Source organism: Emydura macquarii, unplaced genomic scaffold (assembly GCF_026122565.2).
Source record: "Emydura macquarii macquarii isolate MOO-44397 ecotype Brisbane River unplaced genomic scaffold, CSIRO-AGI_Emac_v2 contig_719, whole genome shotgun sequence".
Classification (NCBI taxonomy): domain Eukaryota; kingdom Metazoa; phylum Chordata; order Testudines; family Chelidae; genus Emydura; species Emydura macquarii.
The window spans coordinates 13,846,111-13,866,185 of record NW_027130856.1 but is presented as its reverse complement, the minus strand read 5'-3'; the positions used below and the strand labels follow the sequence as shown (position 1 = coordinate 13,866,185).

Below are 20,075 nucleotides of genomic sequence, written 5' to 3'. Positions count from 1 at the left end.
TGCAGTAAACAGAGAACATTCATTCCCCATTGAATTGTTAAACTTTGGTCTTAATTATTCTTTAGCTGCGTCTGTAAAAATACATTTTTCTGACACTGGTATTAGTTATTCAAATATTTAAGAGAAAAAGTAAAGTCTAAACGCTTTCTCCCTCTTGTACCTGGACAAAATCCATTGGATTTTGAAGCTATATGGGACTTTGGCTACATCTGAGAAGCTGCAAACAACATTATTATTTGTTGGTTTTGTGCCTTTACATCAAAAGGGCAATGGGGAAAATTAAGTACTTAGGCTTTCCTGTAAAATTCAAGATGGAATAATTTCAGGACAGATGGTCAGGTTTCTGAGACATGCTGCACTTTAGCTTTACTGAGAGAAAATGAATTAGGGATAGAAAAGAGCCAATCCTTCACTGCTTTGTGGAGCCCTGAAGAAGAGTGTCACTGCAGGTGAGCAGCATCTGATCTGGTGCAAATCTCCAGTCCGTGTGGAAATATTGTCATTATTACTTTCTGGTACAATATAGTATGTTATTGTACTGTACTGCACAGCCGCTTCCTGCAGACACCTCACTTTGTGTGGTGGTCCCCTCAGATCTCTCGTGCCAAGCCAGGTCAAACCCAGCCACTCCTGAAGATAGGAGACATCAAGTGTATACCTAGGTGCTACAGGAGGTCGTGCTGATGATTCAGTAGAAGGCACTCTTTCGTATAAGTCAGTGTTTAAACAATGTCCTCCATGGCACTAAGGGACACCCTACCATTTTCAAATAAGGCATCAAATTGAGATCCTGACCCTGGCTAATAAAAATACCATGATATTTTTCACAAAAGCGACAGATGTTATTGTTAATGTTCTAGCAAATTTTAGTGTGGACAATTACATCCTATCATCCTAAATTCCTCATGTCTCAAAGCCTGCTCTAAATTGCTGTATGCTTTTTCTGTGCACTGTTAAACAGTTGCTGTGTTCCAGCACAGAGGTGGCTGCACTTCATAAGATAAATATTTTGGGGGTATATTATGATTGTATAGCATCTTAGGATCTGTTCAGATAAAATGTTCTATCTATAAATGTCAAGTGTTGTTCATTGTAGGATATACAGTAATTTACTCTCATCTTTAATTTTCAGGCTGGAATGGAAAATCCAAGCATTTCTTTACATGTCATTGGTTTGAATGGACCTACCCATGATCTGGAAATGACTCCCCCTGATGATCAAAGAATGAGGTATGTTGCTTAGTATGTTGTCCATGTGGTGCTTTCATTATACCGTTGCCTTCACTCAAAAACTGACTTTATAAATATTAATTTTTCAGTCTTTTTCCTCCACTACTATTAAATAATTTCTCTACAAATAAAATAGTAACTACTTAAACAACTTGGAAGTGATGTTTCTTCTTAAGTGTGATTTTGGATAAAGTTTCTTTTTGTTTCTTTGTTTTTTTTCCTTAAAATAATTTTGCTCAGAATTAGTCTCAGGGTTATTTTGAGGGAACTCTTTAGACTGTGCTAAAATCCAGCACAACAAATTCATTTAACGTGCTGACTTTGGCCATTGTGAAGACAAAAACTGGATAATTCCAGTTTTCACCCAATAGGGGAGGCATTCAAACTGGATACTGGGACAGATATATAACTACTGCAGCGCAAACATGAAACTCAGCTGGTTTGAGACTCAAAAATGGAAATGAAACCAGGCAGGATTTAAGCAACTGTTTTTGGATCCAAGAACCTTTCATCAAAACCAAAAGCAAAACTTTTTGCTGTTTCTGCATAGGCTTGAGTTTTTAGAAAGTAAGGCCCCAACTCAACAACCAGTTAAAGACCTGCTTATCATTAATCATAGAATCATAGAATATTAGAGTTCGAAGGGACCTCAGGAGGTCATCTAGTCCAACCCCCTGCTCAAAGCAGGACTAACCTCAGCTTTGGCCCAACCAGGGCTTTGTCAAGCCTCAGCTTAAGAACCTCTAAAGATGGAGATTCCACCACCTCCCTAGGTAACCCATTCCAGTGCTTCACCACCACCCTCCTAGTGAAAAACTTTTTCCTAATGTCCAACCTAGACCTCCCCAACTGCAACTTGAGACCATTGCTCCTTGTTCTGTCATCTGCCACCACCGAAAACAGCCTAGCCCCATCCTCCCTGGAACCCCCTTTCAGGTAGTTAAAGACTGCTATCAAATCCCCCTCATTCTTCTCTTTTGCAAACTAAACAAGCCCAGTTCCCTCAGCCTCTCCTCATAAGTCCTGTGCTCCAGTCCCCTAATCATTTTTGTTGCCCTCCGCTGGACTCTCTCCAACTTGTCTACATCCTTTTTGTAGAGCGGGGCCCAAAACTGGACACGATACTCTAAATGCGGCCTCACCAATGCCGAATAGAGGGGAATAATCACTTCCCGTGACCTGCTGGCAATGCCCCTCCTAATGCAGCCCAATATGCTATTAGCCTTCTTGATAACCAGGGCACACTGCTGACTCATATCCAGCTTTTTATCCACTGTTACCCCCAGGTCCTTTTCTGCAGAGCTGCTGTCTCGCTCGTCGGTCCCCAGTCTATAGCTGTGCATGGGATTCTTCCTTCCTAAGTGGAGGACTCTGCACTTTTCTTTGTTGAACCTCATTAGATTTCTTTTGGCCCAATCCTCCAGTTCAGCGGTTCTCAACCTTTTTTTCCCGAGTACCACTCCGGTCAGGTAGAGTCAGGTCGAGTACCGCTTCACCTGACTGTACCTGCCCAGAGTACTACTTGGAAAATTAGCGCATTAAGCACTTTCAATCAATGCCCTCCGCCGAAACCCCTACAGCCATTTGCCCATTTTCGGCGGCAGCAAGGGGGCATGATTCGGCAGCGGCTTTTCTCAGCGGGCCGGGGGAGCAAAGGTGGGAGGTTTTCTCGGCGGCGGTGAGGGGGGGGATTGATCCAGTCAATCGGCGGCGGGGTGGGGGAACGGCGGCGGGCGGGTTTCTCGGCCCTGGGGGGGGGGGGAAATCGTGCAAGAGTCAAGGTTTAAAGCATATAAAATGGTGGGAATGGAAATGCCTTGGCCGTTTTTCTGAATTGACACATGCACACTGTAAAAAAACATAAATTTTCTTAAATACCATTCTCAATTTGGGTCCCTAAAGATTTAGTGAGTGCCATGCACTACTCTGGGTACAACCTGACACATTGAAACCATTTTTACCACAATCACGTCTATCGTTTGCTCTCTAGCTCGGCACAAAGAAAAACCACTGAGAAACTTTATGAACATTGCAATCTCTTCAGGGCTTATGTCTCCAGACACCTTGCCTCAAATGACCCCAAATTTGGGTCACTAGTCCTACCCTGTATGCTCCTGAGGCACACCAAATTTCAAAGCAATCTGACTAAGCATGTCCATTTTAGAGGAGTTACAAAGGTCGACTTTTAATCGGAAGTCTTGATGCAACCTTAACCATGGTGACACTGCCATGCCCCTGTAATTCTTAAGTGCTTAGCTGAACTGGGACCTATGTGTTGTGGTTTCTTGGACACTTGAAAACAAAGCTTTAGAGAACAGTGTGATGTATTGGCATAAACATTTATTGTCATAGTCAATCTGCCTGCAGGGAAGAAGAGCTCTCATCTGCTGCTTTAGTTTGAGTTTGATGCAGTCACCTATAAAGCCTGCAGACCAAATTCAGATTTGATTTATGCTGATGTAAATCTGGAGTTAGTCTATTGACGTAAGTGGATTTATACCAGTATAATTGAGATCAGAACCTGGTTCCATGCCAACAGTGCCGCTAATGGTCCCTCTCCAAATATTAACAGAGCACTCTGTATGAGTGTCTGATACCATTCTGTAAAGATCTCTTTCTTCACGATATTCATTTGTGTAGGGTCATCGGACAGCTATACTGGTACCTCTGGGATATTTTAAATTGGATGCTAGGTCTACAAACAAAACCAGGCAAGCCAGTAGGTACTGCACAAAGCAGATGAAACATGCCCATTTGTGGGGGAGAGTGGAATAATCTTCATTGTGCATAAGAAATATAAAGGGACAGATTCTGATACCTTTACGTGCTGTATTCCACACGTGGTCTCAAACCAAGAAGTCTATTTCCGGAGTAAGATGCCCTTTGAATCTGTTTTATTATAGTCTGTTTGATTCTGTATTTTATTCTAGTCTATTACAGGTTTTTATATCGTGCTCATCACTGCAGTATCTGAACACATTCTGATACCCCTTCAGTGAAAGAGGGGCTGGAGCACATGACTTATGAGGAGAAGCTGAGGGAACTGGGCTTATTTAGTCTGCAGAAGAGAAGAATGAGGGGGAATTTTATAGCAGCCTTCAACTACTTGCATTGGGGTTCCGGGGAGGATTGAGCTAGGTGTTCTCAGTGGTGGCAGATGACAGAACAGGGAGCAATGGTCTCAAGTTGCAATGGGGGAGGTCTAGGTTGGACATTAGGAAAAAGTTTTTCACTAGGAGGGTGGTGAAACACTGGAATGGGTTACCTAGGGAGGTGGTGGAATTTCCATCCTTAGAGGTTTTTAAGGCCTGGCTTGACAAAGCCCTGGCTGGGATGATTTAGTTGAGGTTGGTCCTGCTTTGAGCAGGGGGTCGGTCTAGATGATCTCCTGAGGTCCCTTGCAATCGTAATCTTCTATGATTCTATGATCTTCCCCATAGTGTTTTTCACATTGTCATTGAAAAGTGTTACATTAGGTCCATTTAAGCTACCAAGACAGAAGTGTCACCTGTGAATACACTCAAAAACATGTATAATAGGACTTCCCTTGTAAAAAATAATTAAAAATTTGCGTGTATCAAGCAATGGCTCAGTTTCATGCCATATCTTAAGACCACTGTTACTGTCATTTATCTGTTGGACTGCTGATTGGGAAATAGCATTGGCTGTTCACTAATAATGCAAGCTAAAATTCTTTAATATAGTTGTATTATTATAACAGCTTGAAACAGTTTATCGAACTGCAGCATCTTAGTACTCTAATAAATATGTGTGGAGTGTAGGGTTGAGTTACTTCTAACAGTCATTATGGATTAATATAATTTATTTATTTGATGTAATTGATGTTATACAATGGTGCAAAATATACCATAATTAGTGACTTGCTGTATATTTCATAAAAAACATAACACTTCCAGAGCATAGTAGTAGTAGTAGTGCTGCTAGACTCATAGGGGTACATTTTTATTTTGCACATATTTTCTGAAATGAGGAGCTTAGTGTGATTGTATTTCATTAGAACAGATTGTGGGGATCTTCGGTAGAGTTAGGGTTTGTCTACACTTCCCCTTCACTACAGCTGTGCTGCTATATTGTTTCAGTGTAGACATTACCTCTACCCAACTGGAGGGGTTCACCTGTCGGCATAGATAATACACTTCCACAAGAGGCAGTCAAGCTAGTGCTGTCAACACTGGAGGTTAGGTTGGCTTACCTATGTTGCTTAGAGGTGTGGATTTTGGTTTCTTTTTATGTCTAATATCTCTTTATGTGCATGCACAGTTTGGATGTTAGATTCCTAGCTGCAAACCATACATGTAGTTTTGGGAGTGTAAATGTCTCATGATGAAACAGTGTGATGGTTTGTGCTATGAGAATTGATGTGAACCTCTTGAGAGGGTCCAAATATCTCCAGGCAGACTTCTGAGCCTTTCAGGAAAATTTCCCGTGAGAACAAACGACATTAATTATTATTGTTGTTTATTACTATTTCATCTGTATTACAATCAAGAATCAGGTCCCCATTGTTCTGGGTGCTGTACAGACGGCAATTAAAAGATAGTCCCTCCTCTTGTGAACTCACAATCTAGGATTGTGATAGGATGGAATAGGTGGATAAACAGACAAACATCAGGTGGGGGACTCAGTAATGCAAATGGAGAAATGAGGACCCTGAACAATAAGCAGGAGTTTCAGTTTGCCACTTGCCTAGTCATTAAGTAAGAGGAAGTATGATCCAGTGGTTAGCATGAGACTTCGAAGACCCTGGGCCAATTCCATGCTCAACTATAGACTTCATGTGTGACCTGGAGCAAGTCACTTAGTCTCCTTGTGTCTCAGTCCCCCATCTGTAAAATGGGGATAATAGCATTTCCCTACCTCACTGGGATGATGTTAGGATAAGTATTAAAAATTGTGAGGTGCTCAGATAACTCGGTAATGGAGGTCACATAAGCACTTAAGATAGATTGCCAGCTGGTGGTGTTCTTTAGACAATATGGCAGAGGTTCTATTCCCATCTTCATTTTTTGCAAGGGAGACAATATTGGACTTGAAACTAATACATGTAGCTGCTAGGATAAGAGCTTCAGTTGCTTCATCCCAACCAGTTTGGGTGACATCAAAATGTAACTTATTTACTTCAGACTCTCAATGGGATTTATGGGGAAAATGCTCCAATCAACGATTTGTCCTAAATGAACATTTACTCTTGCTTTTTTATATTTTAATGTATATGTTTGTTTATTGCCAAAATCTGCTGCTGTTTTTTTTTTTTTAAATGCAATTTAATTTGCTTGACCATTTTTTCCCCGCTCCTAGGGAATGTGCTACTGCTGATGTTAAATAAAATCACAATTTATTTCAGCCACTGAATTTCCAGGACACTATTACCTGCCCAGAGGTGTCATGTCTTCCAGCATTATGCATCCAGTTGCTGAACTCATTTATTTTTTCCCCAGCCAGATTCATGCTCTAAATATTGCTGAAAGCTACAGAATTAATTTCTAGCTTGTTATTTTGCTAGACAAACAGATCCTTCTTGCTTTTGCCCTTTCTCTGCAGTACGTATGGTAATCCTTGCCAGAATACAGAGTACTCTCTAGCGACACAGCACATTAATCCCAATGAGAGCAACAATTCCTTATACATATTTTATAGCAAACAAATGAACTAATAACATTTTTATAGACTGTACACTATGAAAAGTCATTGCATTATAATTTAAGGATGCTTTCGGCCCGCACAATCCTCCAGTATATTATTGTAACTCTAGATTTGTCATTTCAGCAAGAGTCTCGCCCTTTATATTAATCCCTTAGTGATTGAAGGTAGAGAGTTGTGATCACTATCACTAATTGGCTAAAAAATTGTTCTTCCTATTACATATATTTGCTTACACATTTCTTCCATTCCACCCCAACTTGGTTGTTTGTATCAATCAGTTGTTGCTCCATATCTTTTATAAGCTCACTGGGGCCGGGACTGTTCTTTATTTTATGTTTGAACAGTGTCTTGCACAATAGGACCAAACTGGGTGTGCTCCTTAAGAACTACCATAATATAAATGTTTAATAATAAGAAGATGTGACAGAGGTCATGGAGCAGGCTCTGATGTAAACTGGTGCAGCTCCATTGACTTCTTTATACAAATTTGTGCTGTGCTAAGCACCTACAGTCCAATTTCCGCTCCGTAAAACTAATTTATTATCAGCATGGCTCCACTACTATACCAGTAGCTTCTCGTAATGGTTGTAGTGGTCTGTTTGAATGGGGGGTTAATTTGCTTTCCAGGTTCCTTAACTGGGTCAGACCTCTTGGGCCAGAGTCACCAGCATCTATAAACCACCTCTTTCTATTCCTTCCCAGACCCTAACAGGTGTTTTAACTAATATGTGTATTTAAAGACCAGTTCTATATGAGCATGAGGAATTTAATTTTGCCAGTGGTTGGGTTTGAGTCAACCAAAGTAGTCTGACCAGACTGGAAATTGTCCATGTAATGTGTTTGTTTGGTCACGTGTGTATGGATATGTAACCCTATGCACTTTCCACCCAATTTTCACAGCTTGCAGACAGAGTGGGAAGTTGGAGCAACATGCATAGCCCTAAACATGCCATTTTCAGGTGTTCAGAGAAATGCATAACTATCCCTAGAAAAATCAAGACAGAGATGTTCTAATACCAATAGACTTTTCCTTTCCTGTGCATTCATCCTAGGATCCACAAACCCCAGTGATCTGCTGAGCTGCAAAATATTGTGGCATTAATATCTCTCGCAAGTACTTTACTGATGTAAACTTGCAGCAATAATAGCTGAGTGCATTTACCTGTTTTCAGAGACTACTACATAACCATGGTGAAATGGGCAACTAGCACCAAAGTGGCAGTAAATTGGCTAAACAGGGCACAGAACGTTTCTATCCTGACGCTGTGTGATGCTACCACTGGAGTCTGCACAAAGGTATGAAAGACCCTTAAAAAAAGATAGGTTGACCTTCAGTGTTTGTAATCCACATGGGAAGAATATTCGCCAGTTCTTTTATCTGAAAGTGTGTCACCTGACACACCGTACTTTATGTGTCGATAGAATTTAAAAGACCTATGCAATATTTACTGTGCAAGGAGGTATGGGCTGCTTGTGGCCCCTTACAGAAAGGCTTAGCATAAATCAGTCATATCTCTACAATACATATGTGTATGTGTCGTTATATATAGATAGAGAGAATGTAGGTGCATTCTCTATTTCTCTCTGTCTCTCTCACACACGCACACACCTACTATTTTTAACCCGGCTGTCCTTTTTAACATCTGAGTTCAATAGAAATATATATGGGTTTGTATAAACACAGTTTTCCACCAATTTAGTTAAATTGTTGCAACCCCCTAGTGTGGGCACATTTATTCGGACATAAAGACGTCTATATCACTATGGTATGTTTCAGTACCAATATATAAACACCTTTTAACTGGTAAAACTATAGTCATATTGGGGGGATGTACCAATTTAACTATTTTGATTTTTGAAATAGTATAATTAAAGTCAGCGTGAAAACTATATGTAGACAAGGCCCATGCAAAGTTGCTGGGAACAGTGTAATAACAACTAAATTGCTATTTTTCTTTAGGGAGTAGCATATCTGTAGGGCTTCCTTTTTTGTCAGGATGGATAACTTGCCTTCCCATGTGTTCACTTGCTTGTTTATCAGAGAGCAACAAGAGAGGACAAGAAGAGCAGTCCGAGATTACATTCCGAAACAGCATGCTTGCCCAGTTTCCCTTTGCTTGTTCACCCCCATTCAAATTCAGTCAAACTGCTTTCTGCACGATGAACAAAATGTAACACATGTAAATGATACTATGTTGTTTCATTTTAGAAACATGAAGATGAAAGTGAAGCCTGGCTACACAGACAGGTAACAGTGATCTTCTCTTCATGACTGTATGTTCAAAGGCTTTTCCCCGAAGAGAAAAAGCTTCTTTTTGGAAGACAGAGTGGTACTTTGAGACCATAATGGTTTCGTATTATACAAGGGATTTTCTTAACAAAAGATACAAGCTCTTTCTGTTGAAGTAAGGGGCCCTTCACATAATGTATCTGAGATGCCTTCTTCCATAGCAGACCCTAGTGGCTGGAAGCACAATTCCCAGCATACATTGAATTTAGATTTAAACAATCTGAAAAACAAGTGTTGGATGAAATTCACGGAGAGTCACTGAAGTCCCTGATTAAGCCTTGTTTTGGGGTTTACACTGGATTTCAGTGGTGTATTGGCCTTTTGCTGGCCCTCCACACAGGTATGAATTCCACCCATTGCAATTAAATGATCAAAGGTCAGATTTTCCAAAAGACACTAAGTGACTCAGAAGTCTAAGTCCCATTTTCAAAAGTCACTTAGATGTGTCGGAGCCTCAGAGTAACATTTTCCTAAGTCATGTTTTAAAATCAAAGTAACTTAGTGCCTAAATCACTTTTGAAGGTGGCACTTAGGCTGCTAACTGCACACTACGCACCACTTTTGGCGGCATGTAGGGTATGTGTAGCTTCTTCCACAGCGTGTGTGTATCTACACATGTTAGTCAAGAGGCTCTGGCAGAGGGGAGGCAGCTGCTGAGCCTTTCCCTGCTGCCTCCCCTCTGCCAGAGCCTTTCCACACTGCTTTCCCTGCTGCTGGAGGTAAGGGCTTCAGCAGTGAAGAGCTGGCGGAGCCTTTCCCTGCTGCCAGAGCCCTTACCTTCAGCTGCTGGAGTCTTGTCCTCTAGGAAGGAAAGGCTCTAGCAGTGGAGAGTTGCTAGAGCCTTTCTCTGCTGCCTCCCTAGGCCAGAGCATTTCCCCATTGCTGAAGTCCTCTCCTGTGACAGGGAAAGGCTCCAGCAGCAGGGAGGCAGCAGGACACAACATGGCTAAAAACGGCACCATAGACAGGAAGGCACGGCTTGGGAGAGTAGCGTGTATTCACAAACCCACGCCCTTCAGGAATGTCTGTACATCTAAGCCATGCCTCACCATCTACACTGCTACTGAAGCCTGTGCGGGGGGGCAGTGCAAGTACATACTTTGCATGCTGCCAAAAGAAACGTGCAGTGTAGACATAGCATTTGGCACATTTGAAAATGTTACCCGCGATCTCTATCCTGAAGAGTTTACCAAGTACATTAGATCTGATGTAACGAAGGGGAAACATGACAATACACTAGGAGAGGAAAAGGCAGGAAGAGGGTAGCATCAGTAAGATTACATCTGTACTAAGCAAGGGCTAGTGCATGAGGACTTCTGCAAGGATGTCTTAGTTGGTTCATTTAATGTAGGTGTCATGGCAAATGTGATTATTAAGGGGACTGCAGCTCTTAAACTGAAGATTTTGGTGAGCACAATGCGGTGTGACTGGGTGATATTGAATAGTTTGTGTTATACTGGAGATGTTTGACTAGATGATCTAATGGACTCTTTCTGACCTTAAAATCTGAAAATGAATTAGATTCAAGTCCAAACTCTTTAGAGCTTTTATTCCATCTCAGAGTCTGTCTCCAGCAGAGCTTGGAAGGGATACCACCATCCAGAGGGTGTTTAGCTGAAAAACAGATTGTGATGAATCAATGCATAGATCAGAAGTGCAGAGTATTATAAAAGTGACAGATTTTTTCTAACAATCATTATTATTCACACCAATATAGTATGGTGAGAATTTTCAACTTGGGTGCCTAATGTTAGGCTCCTATATACAGTACGTGTTTAGGCAACTAAATAAAAGTGGCCTCATTTTCAAAGATGCTGTACACCTGCAGCTCCTGCTGGCTTTAGCAGGATTTGTTGATGTCTAGCACTTCTGAAAATCTGGCCACTTTGTCTTAGATTCTTGTCTATGGATTTCAGAGCCTGGCTTTAGATATCCAGGTTTGCAAACTTTGGTCTTTATTTATAAGTCTGTTTAGATGCGCAAATCCTCTGAAATAATAATAATTGTTATAATGTTCTGCAGCTGTAGATAGCCCTTACAGAACTCCAACAAGACGCCCGTTTCCAGGAAGCAAGGGCCATGATCAAAGGGAGAAATTAATTCTGCAGAGAAAGCAATGGGAAAAGCAGGTAGCGCTGACTGCTGGTTTTGGAGGAGTTTCAGGGGTGGTTTATTTATTTATTTCGTGTTTGTTTTAAATTTAAATTTAACTTTTTTTAATAGGCAGGTGGAATCCAGGATGAAATCCTGACTATATTGACTTCAGTGGGACCAGGATTTCTTGCCAGGAGTTTTACATAGTGATAGATAACTGACAACTCCTCCCACTTTGGCTGAACACAGGTCCATCTCTGAATTTGTTCCCCCAGAGTTGCCCTCTTCACTCCAGTTCTCCTTTTTCCATGGCTGCCTTAGCTCTGCCTGGTCCGATAATGAAGAATTCAGTTGTGTGTTACAATGCAATATTGAAAACCTCATTCAATCTTCCTAGTTCTCATCACTATGGCAAGATGGCCCCATCAATGAATCTCTCACAGATAATTAATATACAGCACGAATTACATTTTTTCAATAACCACCAGTGCGCTGGGAACCTTACAAACAAGTCTGACTTTTTAACCCTTTACGTTCAACCTTCAATGAGATTTTTGCATTTAGAACTGATGTATAAAAAATGCCTTGTCATCTGGGACAAATCATGATTGTCACACTGCTATCGCCTTCAAGTTTCTAGTTACCATGGTGCACCGCAGGGATAGAGCTCAGAGCCTCATGATTCAAAAGCACAGGACCCTCCTGTTTGAGCTAAAGGGGAATCTTGTTAGTTGTGAGCAGCATGGGGCTCATGGTGCTTCGTTGAGCAGTGCTGATTCTATCCAGTAGAGAACAGGGATATGCATAGACACACACATGCTATAGTATTTAAGTTGTGTTCTAATATTGTTGGTGGTGGGCCCTCTGGCCTCAGAGATGGACATTGATGTGTTCTACCCAACCTCACAGATCAGTGGGGGGAAAGGAGGCTCAAGGAGTGAGGATTCTGACCCCTTCACTTCAGGGTTGAAAGTGGTGGGGGAGGGAAGGAGCTGGCTCCAAGAGCTCCAAGGAAAAGCAGGGATGTGGGTGGTGAGGGAGCTTGCCACATAAGGCGGGGGGGACACTTCTCACTGACAGTAAAGCACAATATAGACATTTCAGGACATTCCCAAATTCCACAACCTCAGGGAAAGATGAACTGCAAAGGTTCAAAAGCCATTCCCGAGATTCCCGTGCCATCGCTGCTACTGAAAGCTGTCATTCTTGGCAGGAAAATAATTTATGGGGCCATCATGGTGGGAATTAGGTAGATTTATACAAAAAAAAATTAACATCTCACTGAAACCCACATGGCGAAATTATTCAATGTGGGACCTGGGCTGAGCTGAGTCAGGCAGACGAATGGCAGGTACCATAGGAGTTCTAGGAGAAGGACAGAGTTGTTGAGCATATCTGTCTCTGTGTGAAACTTCTGGACTTGCTGCCTATAAAATTAGCAAGAGCCAATGAATTCAAAACAAAACTATATTTACCAATAAACAAATACACATTGACCCTTACTTAAAACCAGCTTTCAAAGCTGCCTGCTTTTCTCCACTGATCTCTATGCAGAATTATTATAATTAGTTAGTATGGTAGCAACTAGAGGCCACAGTTAAGACTGGAGCCCCTTTATGCTAGGCACTGTATATAGAAATAGTAAGAGACAGTCCTTGCACCCAAGGGTTTGCAGTCTAAAGAGACAAAGGGTGGGAGGAGAAGACAGGTGAAGTTTCTTACCCAAGTCACACAGCAGGTCAGTGGCAGACCCAAAGAATAGTGCCTCGGTCTTCCAAGTCCCAGTCAAATGCCCTGTCCACTGGTCCACCCTGCCTCTTAACGAATGAGTGAATTCTTCCTCCTCCCAATTAACCTTTCTCGCTGGAAATGGGTGCCTCCACAGAATCAGTTTCACCTTTTCATTTTTTCCATCTGTACCATGCTAATTTTTCTTTTAAATGCCAGTTTTAGTATTTATTTATACTACACTCTGTGAACCTGAAATGCATCTCCTTCCATTTAATTTTTTCTCTTCATATTAATAAGATGAAAATATTGCACACAACAGCTTTAATTCAGGCCAGGTTTGTTTTCAAGATCTTTAGTGCTGCTTCGTACAGTATGAAGATTCCATCCCAAAAATCTCTGTCCCAATGGCCTTTTTTTTGCTGTCCTTGCTGAGTCTCTATAACACATCTACAGGTTCTTAAAAACTATCTGACTATATTAATGTAGTTTTTCCATCAGCAGATACACACAAACAGACCACTCATAACCTCAGAGAAGTACTGATGGAGAGCAGTAATCATTTGCCTGATGTATGACTTTTCAGTATACCTGGAAATAGATTCAAATAATCTGTTAAACCAGTCTGTGCAAAGTCTATTTCCACTGTTAAGAGAAATGCTGTTACAATAGATAGTGCAGTAGCTTCAGATACAAGAATATGGAGCAAATTCTGTATCTTTGATTGCTGCAGCTCTTTTGACTACAAAAGGAGTGTGCCAGTTTACACCAGCATAGAATTTGGCCCATGACAAGGTAGTATTTTGCCAGTGGGTTTTCTATCTTCTTAGCAGAAGATGGAAATAATCATAAAGATTTTCATACTTAAAGTTCTAGAAACTATTAGAAACAGGTGAAACTTATTTCATGAACTTTTGCCAAGTGAGAGATGGTTGTACTTTTAAAATGTTCTAGACAGCTAAGGAAGGGAAAAGAAAAGAAAACCTGGAATGTTAGGCCCAAAACTTAGACTTTATATACCTAACACTAATCGAAAGTGAATTATTATTGTAGTAAAATAGAGCAAAATGCTGTAGCAGCATTAAAAAAAGTAAAATGGATTCATTTGTTGTTAATGAAAAAATTAATCTATAACATTAAAACAATCACCAGTATGGTCAAGTTATTATTACTGATATTGGTTGATTCTGATTGGTGTTTTGACGTGTGTTAAGAATGAAACCAGAACACCTGCCAACATATGTTTAGTGGATAGCTGGTGGAACACACAAGGGGCCCACTGAAAGAATCCCTCCATTGAACAGTACTCAGAGAGGAGAAACTTATGGGACTTAGCATACCGAATAAGTTCATTTAGTAGGCACTTTTGAGAGATTCAATTTTTACTTTAGTAGCCAGCCTTTCTACCAGTAAGAGCTAGAACAACAGAGGTGCAACCCGCCGAATGCCATTATGTATGCGTTCCTTTGTAGTTTACTACATAAATCATCTCATCCAATAGAAAGATCCCAGCGGCTCATGGATTCCTATTGTAGAAAAGAAAACAAAGCAGTCTTCAGTGTTCTCCTAAAGCTCAGAGGATAGAACAAGAAGCAAAGAGCTTAAATTGCAACAAGGGTGGTTTCAGTTGGACGTTAGGAAAAACCTCCTAGCCGTCAGAGTAGTTAAGCACTGGAATAAATTGCCTAGGGAGGTTGTGGAATCTCTGTTGTTGGAGATTTTTAAGAGCAGGTTAGACAAACACTTGTCAGGAATGGTCTAGCTATTATTTAGTCCTGCCGTAAATCAGGGGACTGGATTAAATGACCTCTTGAGGTCCCTTCTAGTCCTATAATCCTATGATTCTATCATTCAGAAAAGAACTGGTTGATGTCTGCTGTGTTTGATTTCCATACACAGCACCTTGTCTCTCTCACACTGACAGTCATAATAATGAGATGGAAATCAGTCATCAGGTTCACCTGAGAGCCTTGAAGTAAAGACAGTTTTAAAAGACCTTCTTTCTTTTTATTCTTTCTCCCCTCTCCCCACTTGTAAATAATTTTGTGAATTAATCATCTGTGAGAAGGTAGGGAAAGAGACAAGACTTAGACTCTGAAAGACAAGTTGGTGATGTCTCTTTAAGGAAATGTATGTAGAACGATACACAGCCCAATGCAATTCTTCCAGCTGAGTAAACAACATTTGCCGGGCACACATTGCTAAATGTGTAGGTTTATTTAAGCTCTGTTAAAGGGCGACATTCCGGTTGCCCTCTAGCATACTTCTCTGTAGGCAGGTAGGGTTTTTTTATGCTTTGCAAATGGCTGTTGATTTGAAGCTAAGAATGCTTCCTTACTGTCTTTCTCCCTTTAATTCCAGAAGAGGCTAGCTGAAAGATGACTGCTTCTCAGGGGATACCAGAAGAAACAAGGGTTTTCAGAATTTCAGGGTTAATTTTTCTCTGTTTTGAGGGGACTGTTTCTTTGTCTTAGGTTATTAGAAAATATTCCATTTTTTGCAGTGTTGAACTGTTCTAAAAAATATCAAGAACCCTAACTAGTGATAATTAAACCTATGCAATTGACATTTACAGAATGAAGAGCCAATCTTTTCCAAAGATGGACGGAAGTTTTTCTTCATCCGAGCCATTCCTCAGGGGGGAAGAGGAAAGTTCTACCATATTGCCATGTCATCGTCACAGGTGAAACAACCATTATTGTTACTCTTCATTAGTGCTGAGTAGAACGAGCCATGAACATAATACCTGTGTTTAGAACCAAGACATGTCAAGGGGTCTATGGACAATTTGGACCCCTCTGACCCTAAGGATGAGTGTCTTAATTGGGCTAGATACTAGTAGCATTTTAGGCAAAGGAGGAACAAGAGTTTCAAACGATGCAGTTTGCTTAGAATTATAATTAAAAAGTCTTCACATTTCAAACAAAATTCAAAGAATGCCACTCTTTGTTTTTTTTTAAAAAAAAAGCTTCTCCTCCATTATTCCTAAGTAACCTCAGATGATTGTGTAGAGAGGCACTTATTATCCAGAACCCATGGACAGAACTGGATCACAGGAAAGAACTTCCATCTGTATTCTTTATACTGGGCCTAATTCCTCCCATTATCATCAATACTTTTGTGCCAGGGATGATCTGACTCAGTATACTTAAGTATGTCTGTAAATTCATAGTAATACTTCGGGAGAAATCACAAATTAGTGATTACTTTACTTTTAGCAACTCGTGGAGGAGTCAAGAGAGCTTCGTGTTTTGAGAAATAAAAACAAAGGTGTTTTAGTCTTGTTCAAATGTTGTCTTTTCAGAAAAAAGAAAACACACACTTTTTTTTTTTTTGGCAGCCCAATAGCAGCAGTGATAACTTACAATCCATTACATCTGGTGATTGGGATGTGACAAAGATTTTGGCATATGATGAAAAGAGGCATAAAATGTAAGTAAAGAAATTGGTGTAAATGGCAAATCAAACAAGCGTCCATCTTTAAGTTCTGGCTCTAGAGTTAACTAGTCTACAGTAGTCATCTTGAAAGCATCTGAAGTGCGTGTGCATGAACAGCTAGATGTACAGACTGCTGGAAAGGGTTGGCTACATCTGTTTTTGACTTAATCGCTCATGTACAATCTAGTGTTTTAATGAAGTCTTGCCTTGGTTTATTCCCTCTCCTACCACTGCCTTTGTGTGTTTAATAATCAATCTCATTTTGATACTTGACACAGAAAGAAACCTGATTTACATACATATACGTATGTGTGGGTTGCTATATGTTTCTTCATCGGCAAGTTTGGATGCAAAATGTAAAGAGAGAGCTCTGTGTTCATTGGCTAAGTTTGCTCCTTTTAGTACGACTAATTATGAAAAGAATTCCCTTTGGCTTGCACAAAAACGATTGTGTTGGACAAACATTTCTGCTCAGCAAACTGCAATAATGTTTTTTACAGTTTCCCTCATTTTCACCTTAATCCTTTGTTAATGAAACAAGATGTTCCAGTTCTTTCTGTGCTTGCTGTTGTCCTAAATCTCAGCAACGTACCATAGGAGAAAGCACTCTGAAGGGATTTTTGATTCATATGCTGTAGAGTTGCTCTTTAAGGCAAAGTTTCAGTGAGATGCAAGATCCTGAATTCTAGACTTCTTAAATTTAAAATGATCTCTTGGCACCAGCACTATCCCACACTGGCACTAAGTAGCTGACTCAAAATGATTAGGCCATCCTAAATATTGAATGATAATTAAGGGCCCAATCCTGGAAGGTGCTAAAAGTGCCCTCAATTGCTGTTGACTTCGGTGTGAGCTGAGGGCTAAAATGGCATAATTACTCACATTACAATTTTAACTGTGCAATCAAACCACAAATATCACGTGCAATTTGAGAAATCTACACATCTGGGGGAGCACAGATTATAGGAAATAGACCTGCTGGATTGGATATCCCAGCCATTATGTTAATAGCCCCTCACTAAGACAATATTGGCTCCTGTGGGTCACTACCACCTTTGTAAAACTTACGGAGATATCAACCTTGACTTAGCACTCTAAATTGGAGTTGGCCATTCCTTGCAAATCCAGCTAATTCAAGGACCTGAAATAATAACGATGACTTCAGAAAGCTGGTGCTTTGGCTACTTATCCCACAAAAATGGAGCTGGCTGCAGTGAAGCTAGGCAATGACATTCCTCCCAAATTCAGGCTATATCTTCCCTAACGGTTGGAATCCCCTCTTCAAGCAGAGGCTCTCGTTGGGTTTTTCAGGTGCCTGAAGCTGTATAGCTGTTCAAAGAATCAAAAGTGATCAAATGTTATGGGAAGAGAGGTGGGTTGCTTTTTTAATAATCTAGATACGAAATATGTATTTAAAGGTACTGTGCACTGTAAAGTTTCGTACCTTGTTGGGGTAACTTCTGTGGTGAAAAAAGAGGTCAAGTTTTCTTGCTTCCTCACTTAAGATCATTTTTATTTTGCATGGCATGTATTCCCCACGTACTACACATGATATTATTTTAACACATTGACTTAATGCCATACTGCTTTAAAAGCCATTACGATATTATGTATATTGTGTACAGTTAACAGAGCTTCACTAATGAGTCCTCGGTTTTGCTTTTTCAGTGGATGCAGTACTTTTGCTGCTATCTTCTATTGAAATGCTTGGTCATGTTCCCACAGCAGCTCTATGTCAGCTCGGTTTCTGAGTGGCATATCAATTTCAAACAGTCCACTTCCTGTGAAAATCCTATTAAGTTTATTTCACTGTAGTTGCCCACGATCTTGGCAGTTTTACAAATTCTAAAGTATACATTTTTTGTTTAAAAAGTTTTTCAATAATTTTTAACTACATTTTACTAAATGTAGTGGGCACAATTCTTTAGGTAGCTGCAGACTGGTAAAATTTAATAACACTGACATAAATAAAATGAACATTTTTGTACAATAGTTCCTTAATAAGTCTTAACCCTAAAACCTTTGGATCGGTTTTTAGTCCAGCACATTTTAATCTCTTTTTTTTTTTTTTTAAATACTTACAAAATTCCACCATATAGTTTTTGTTTTTACTTTCTTAGTAACTTTTATTGTACACCACAGTTAAACAGAACTTTTCGATGGGATTTCAATGGTTGAAGGTTTTGTCGTGTTTTGAATGGCCACTGCACTATTCTGAGTAGCTCTACTATTCATTTTTAATAACTTGTTAAAAGAAAACAGACTTTGGATGGCACTTTCAAATAAGTTTTTCACTCAGATTTCCTGCTACAACCCCAGTCCGTTTAATACCACCCAAACTCTGACGACTTCAGTTGTGCAACAGCTCCTTTTAACTTCACGCTCTCTTTCCTTAAATCACTTACATATTTTCCAAAATGACACATTTCTCAGCTGAATCCTTTCAGCAGCTCTACGTTTATTTTTTTATGTTTTTTGTGCTTGTTTCTTAATTTAGCACACTTTTCCTGCAAAGCTGTACTCACTAAATACAGTCCTTAAAGGATGGCTGCTTTTTACTTTGGATTTATGCAAATAGGTAACAGACATTGTTTTCTCCCTGACCTTTCAGGAATCGTTTCCATTTAGGTTGTCTCCTTCTCTACAACTTTCATTTGCTTTTTATGTTTTTTACATTCATCCCTTAAAGTGGCACATTTCGTTTGTAAAGTTTTAGCCATTAGTAATAATCTGTGTGAAGCTGCTGCCTTGATTCAGGTTTTTTTGTCCTAGGGGAAAAAGTAACTAAATACTATTTTTTTTCATGGCTGCCAATGGTTCCTATTTTTTAACATTTCAGTGACATTCAACAGACCTCTGCTGTGCTCTGCCTAGCATTCTGTTACATAGGTATTAAAGTATCTCTCTGATTTCCTCACAACTTTTATTTTGTTTTAAAAATGCCTCGTTAGTCTGCACAGCATGTACCTTGTATACCTCTTTGTGCTCTTCCAACCAATTCTTTTCTCTCTCAAAATTTCCCACATAATGGTTAACTGTTTTACTTCTCTACGCAGGGATTTTATTTCCAGGATTAGTTCCTGCAATAACAAGCTTTTTGCTTCTCTTTATTGCATTTTTATTTAGCGCTATTCAGTTGGAGTTCCTTTTCCACTTGAGACCATCTCCCACTAATACCTCTCTGGGAAGTCCATAGGGTTCACCCTTAGATTTAACCTACTCCTCCAGTGCCCTGGAAACCTCCTCAAATGTAAACCCTTCCAATGCCATTGCTAACTTGCTAGGTTATGATCCTTAACAGTAAAGCTACACGTATAATAAATTATATATTAACCTGCTCCAGATGAATGGATCTGATCTGAGTCGCAGCACCACTATGTTGGAATTGACTCTCAAACTTCTTCCACTCAGTTCCCCAAGAACTCAGTTTGAATCTGATCGTGATGCTTTATTTGGCATGCAGAGAAGCTTTGCTGAGTTGATTAGACTTAAACGTAAAGGGTTGGTACAGGGTCTACCACATATGCAAAGTTACACAGAAACCCCCCTTCCTTTGTATACCTTTACACATTACATTGCATCAAATATTTTGGGATTTGGTTTGTTCACTTTGCAGGAACCAATCGCTGTA

At 40.1% G+C, this 20,075-nt stretch overlaps 1 protein-coding gene across 1 annotated transcript in view; it reads left to right on the top strand.

The window, feature by feature from the left end:
* The window catches only part of DPP6 (dipeptidyl peptidase like 6), a 370,977-nt gene that overhangs the window by 292,018 nt on the left and 58,884 nt on the right, over positions 1-20,075 (top strand). Inside the window, exons 10-14 of the mRNA XM_067542727.1 lie at positions 1,133-1,230; positions 8,067-8,190; positions 9,104-9,142; positions 15,582-15,689; positions 16,347-16,438. Coding sequence (XP_067398828.1) covers positions 1,133-1,230; positions 8,067-8,190; positions 9,104-9,142; positions 15,582-15,689; positions 16,347-16,438 — 461 coding nt within the window. The remainder of the gene's footprint in view (positions 1-1,132; positions 1,231-8,066; positions 8,191-9,103; positions 9,143-15,581; positions 15,690-16,346; positions 16,439-20,075) is intronic.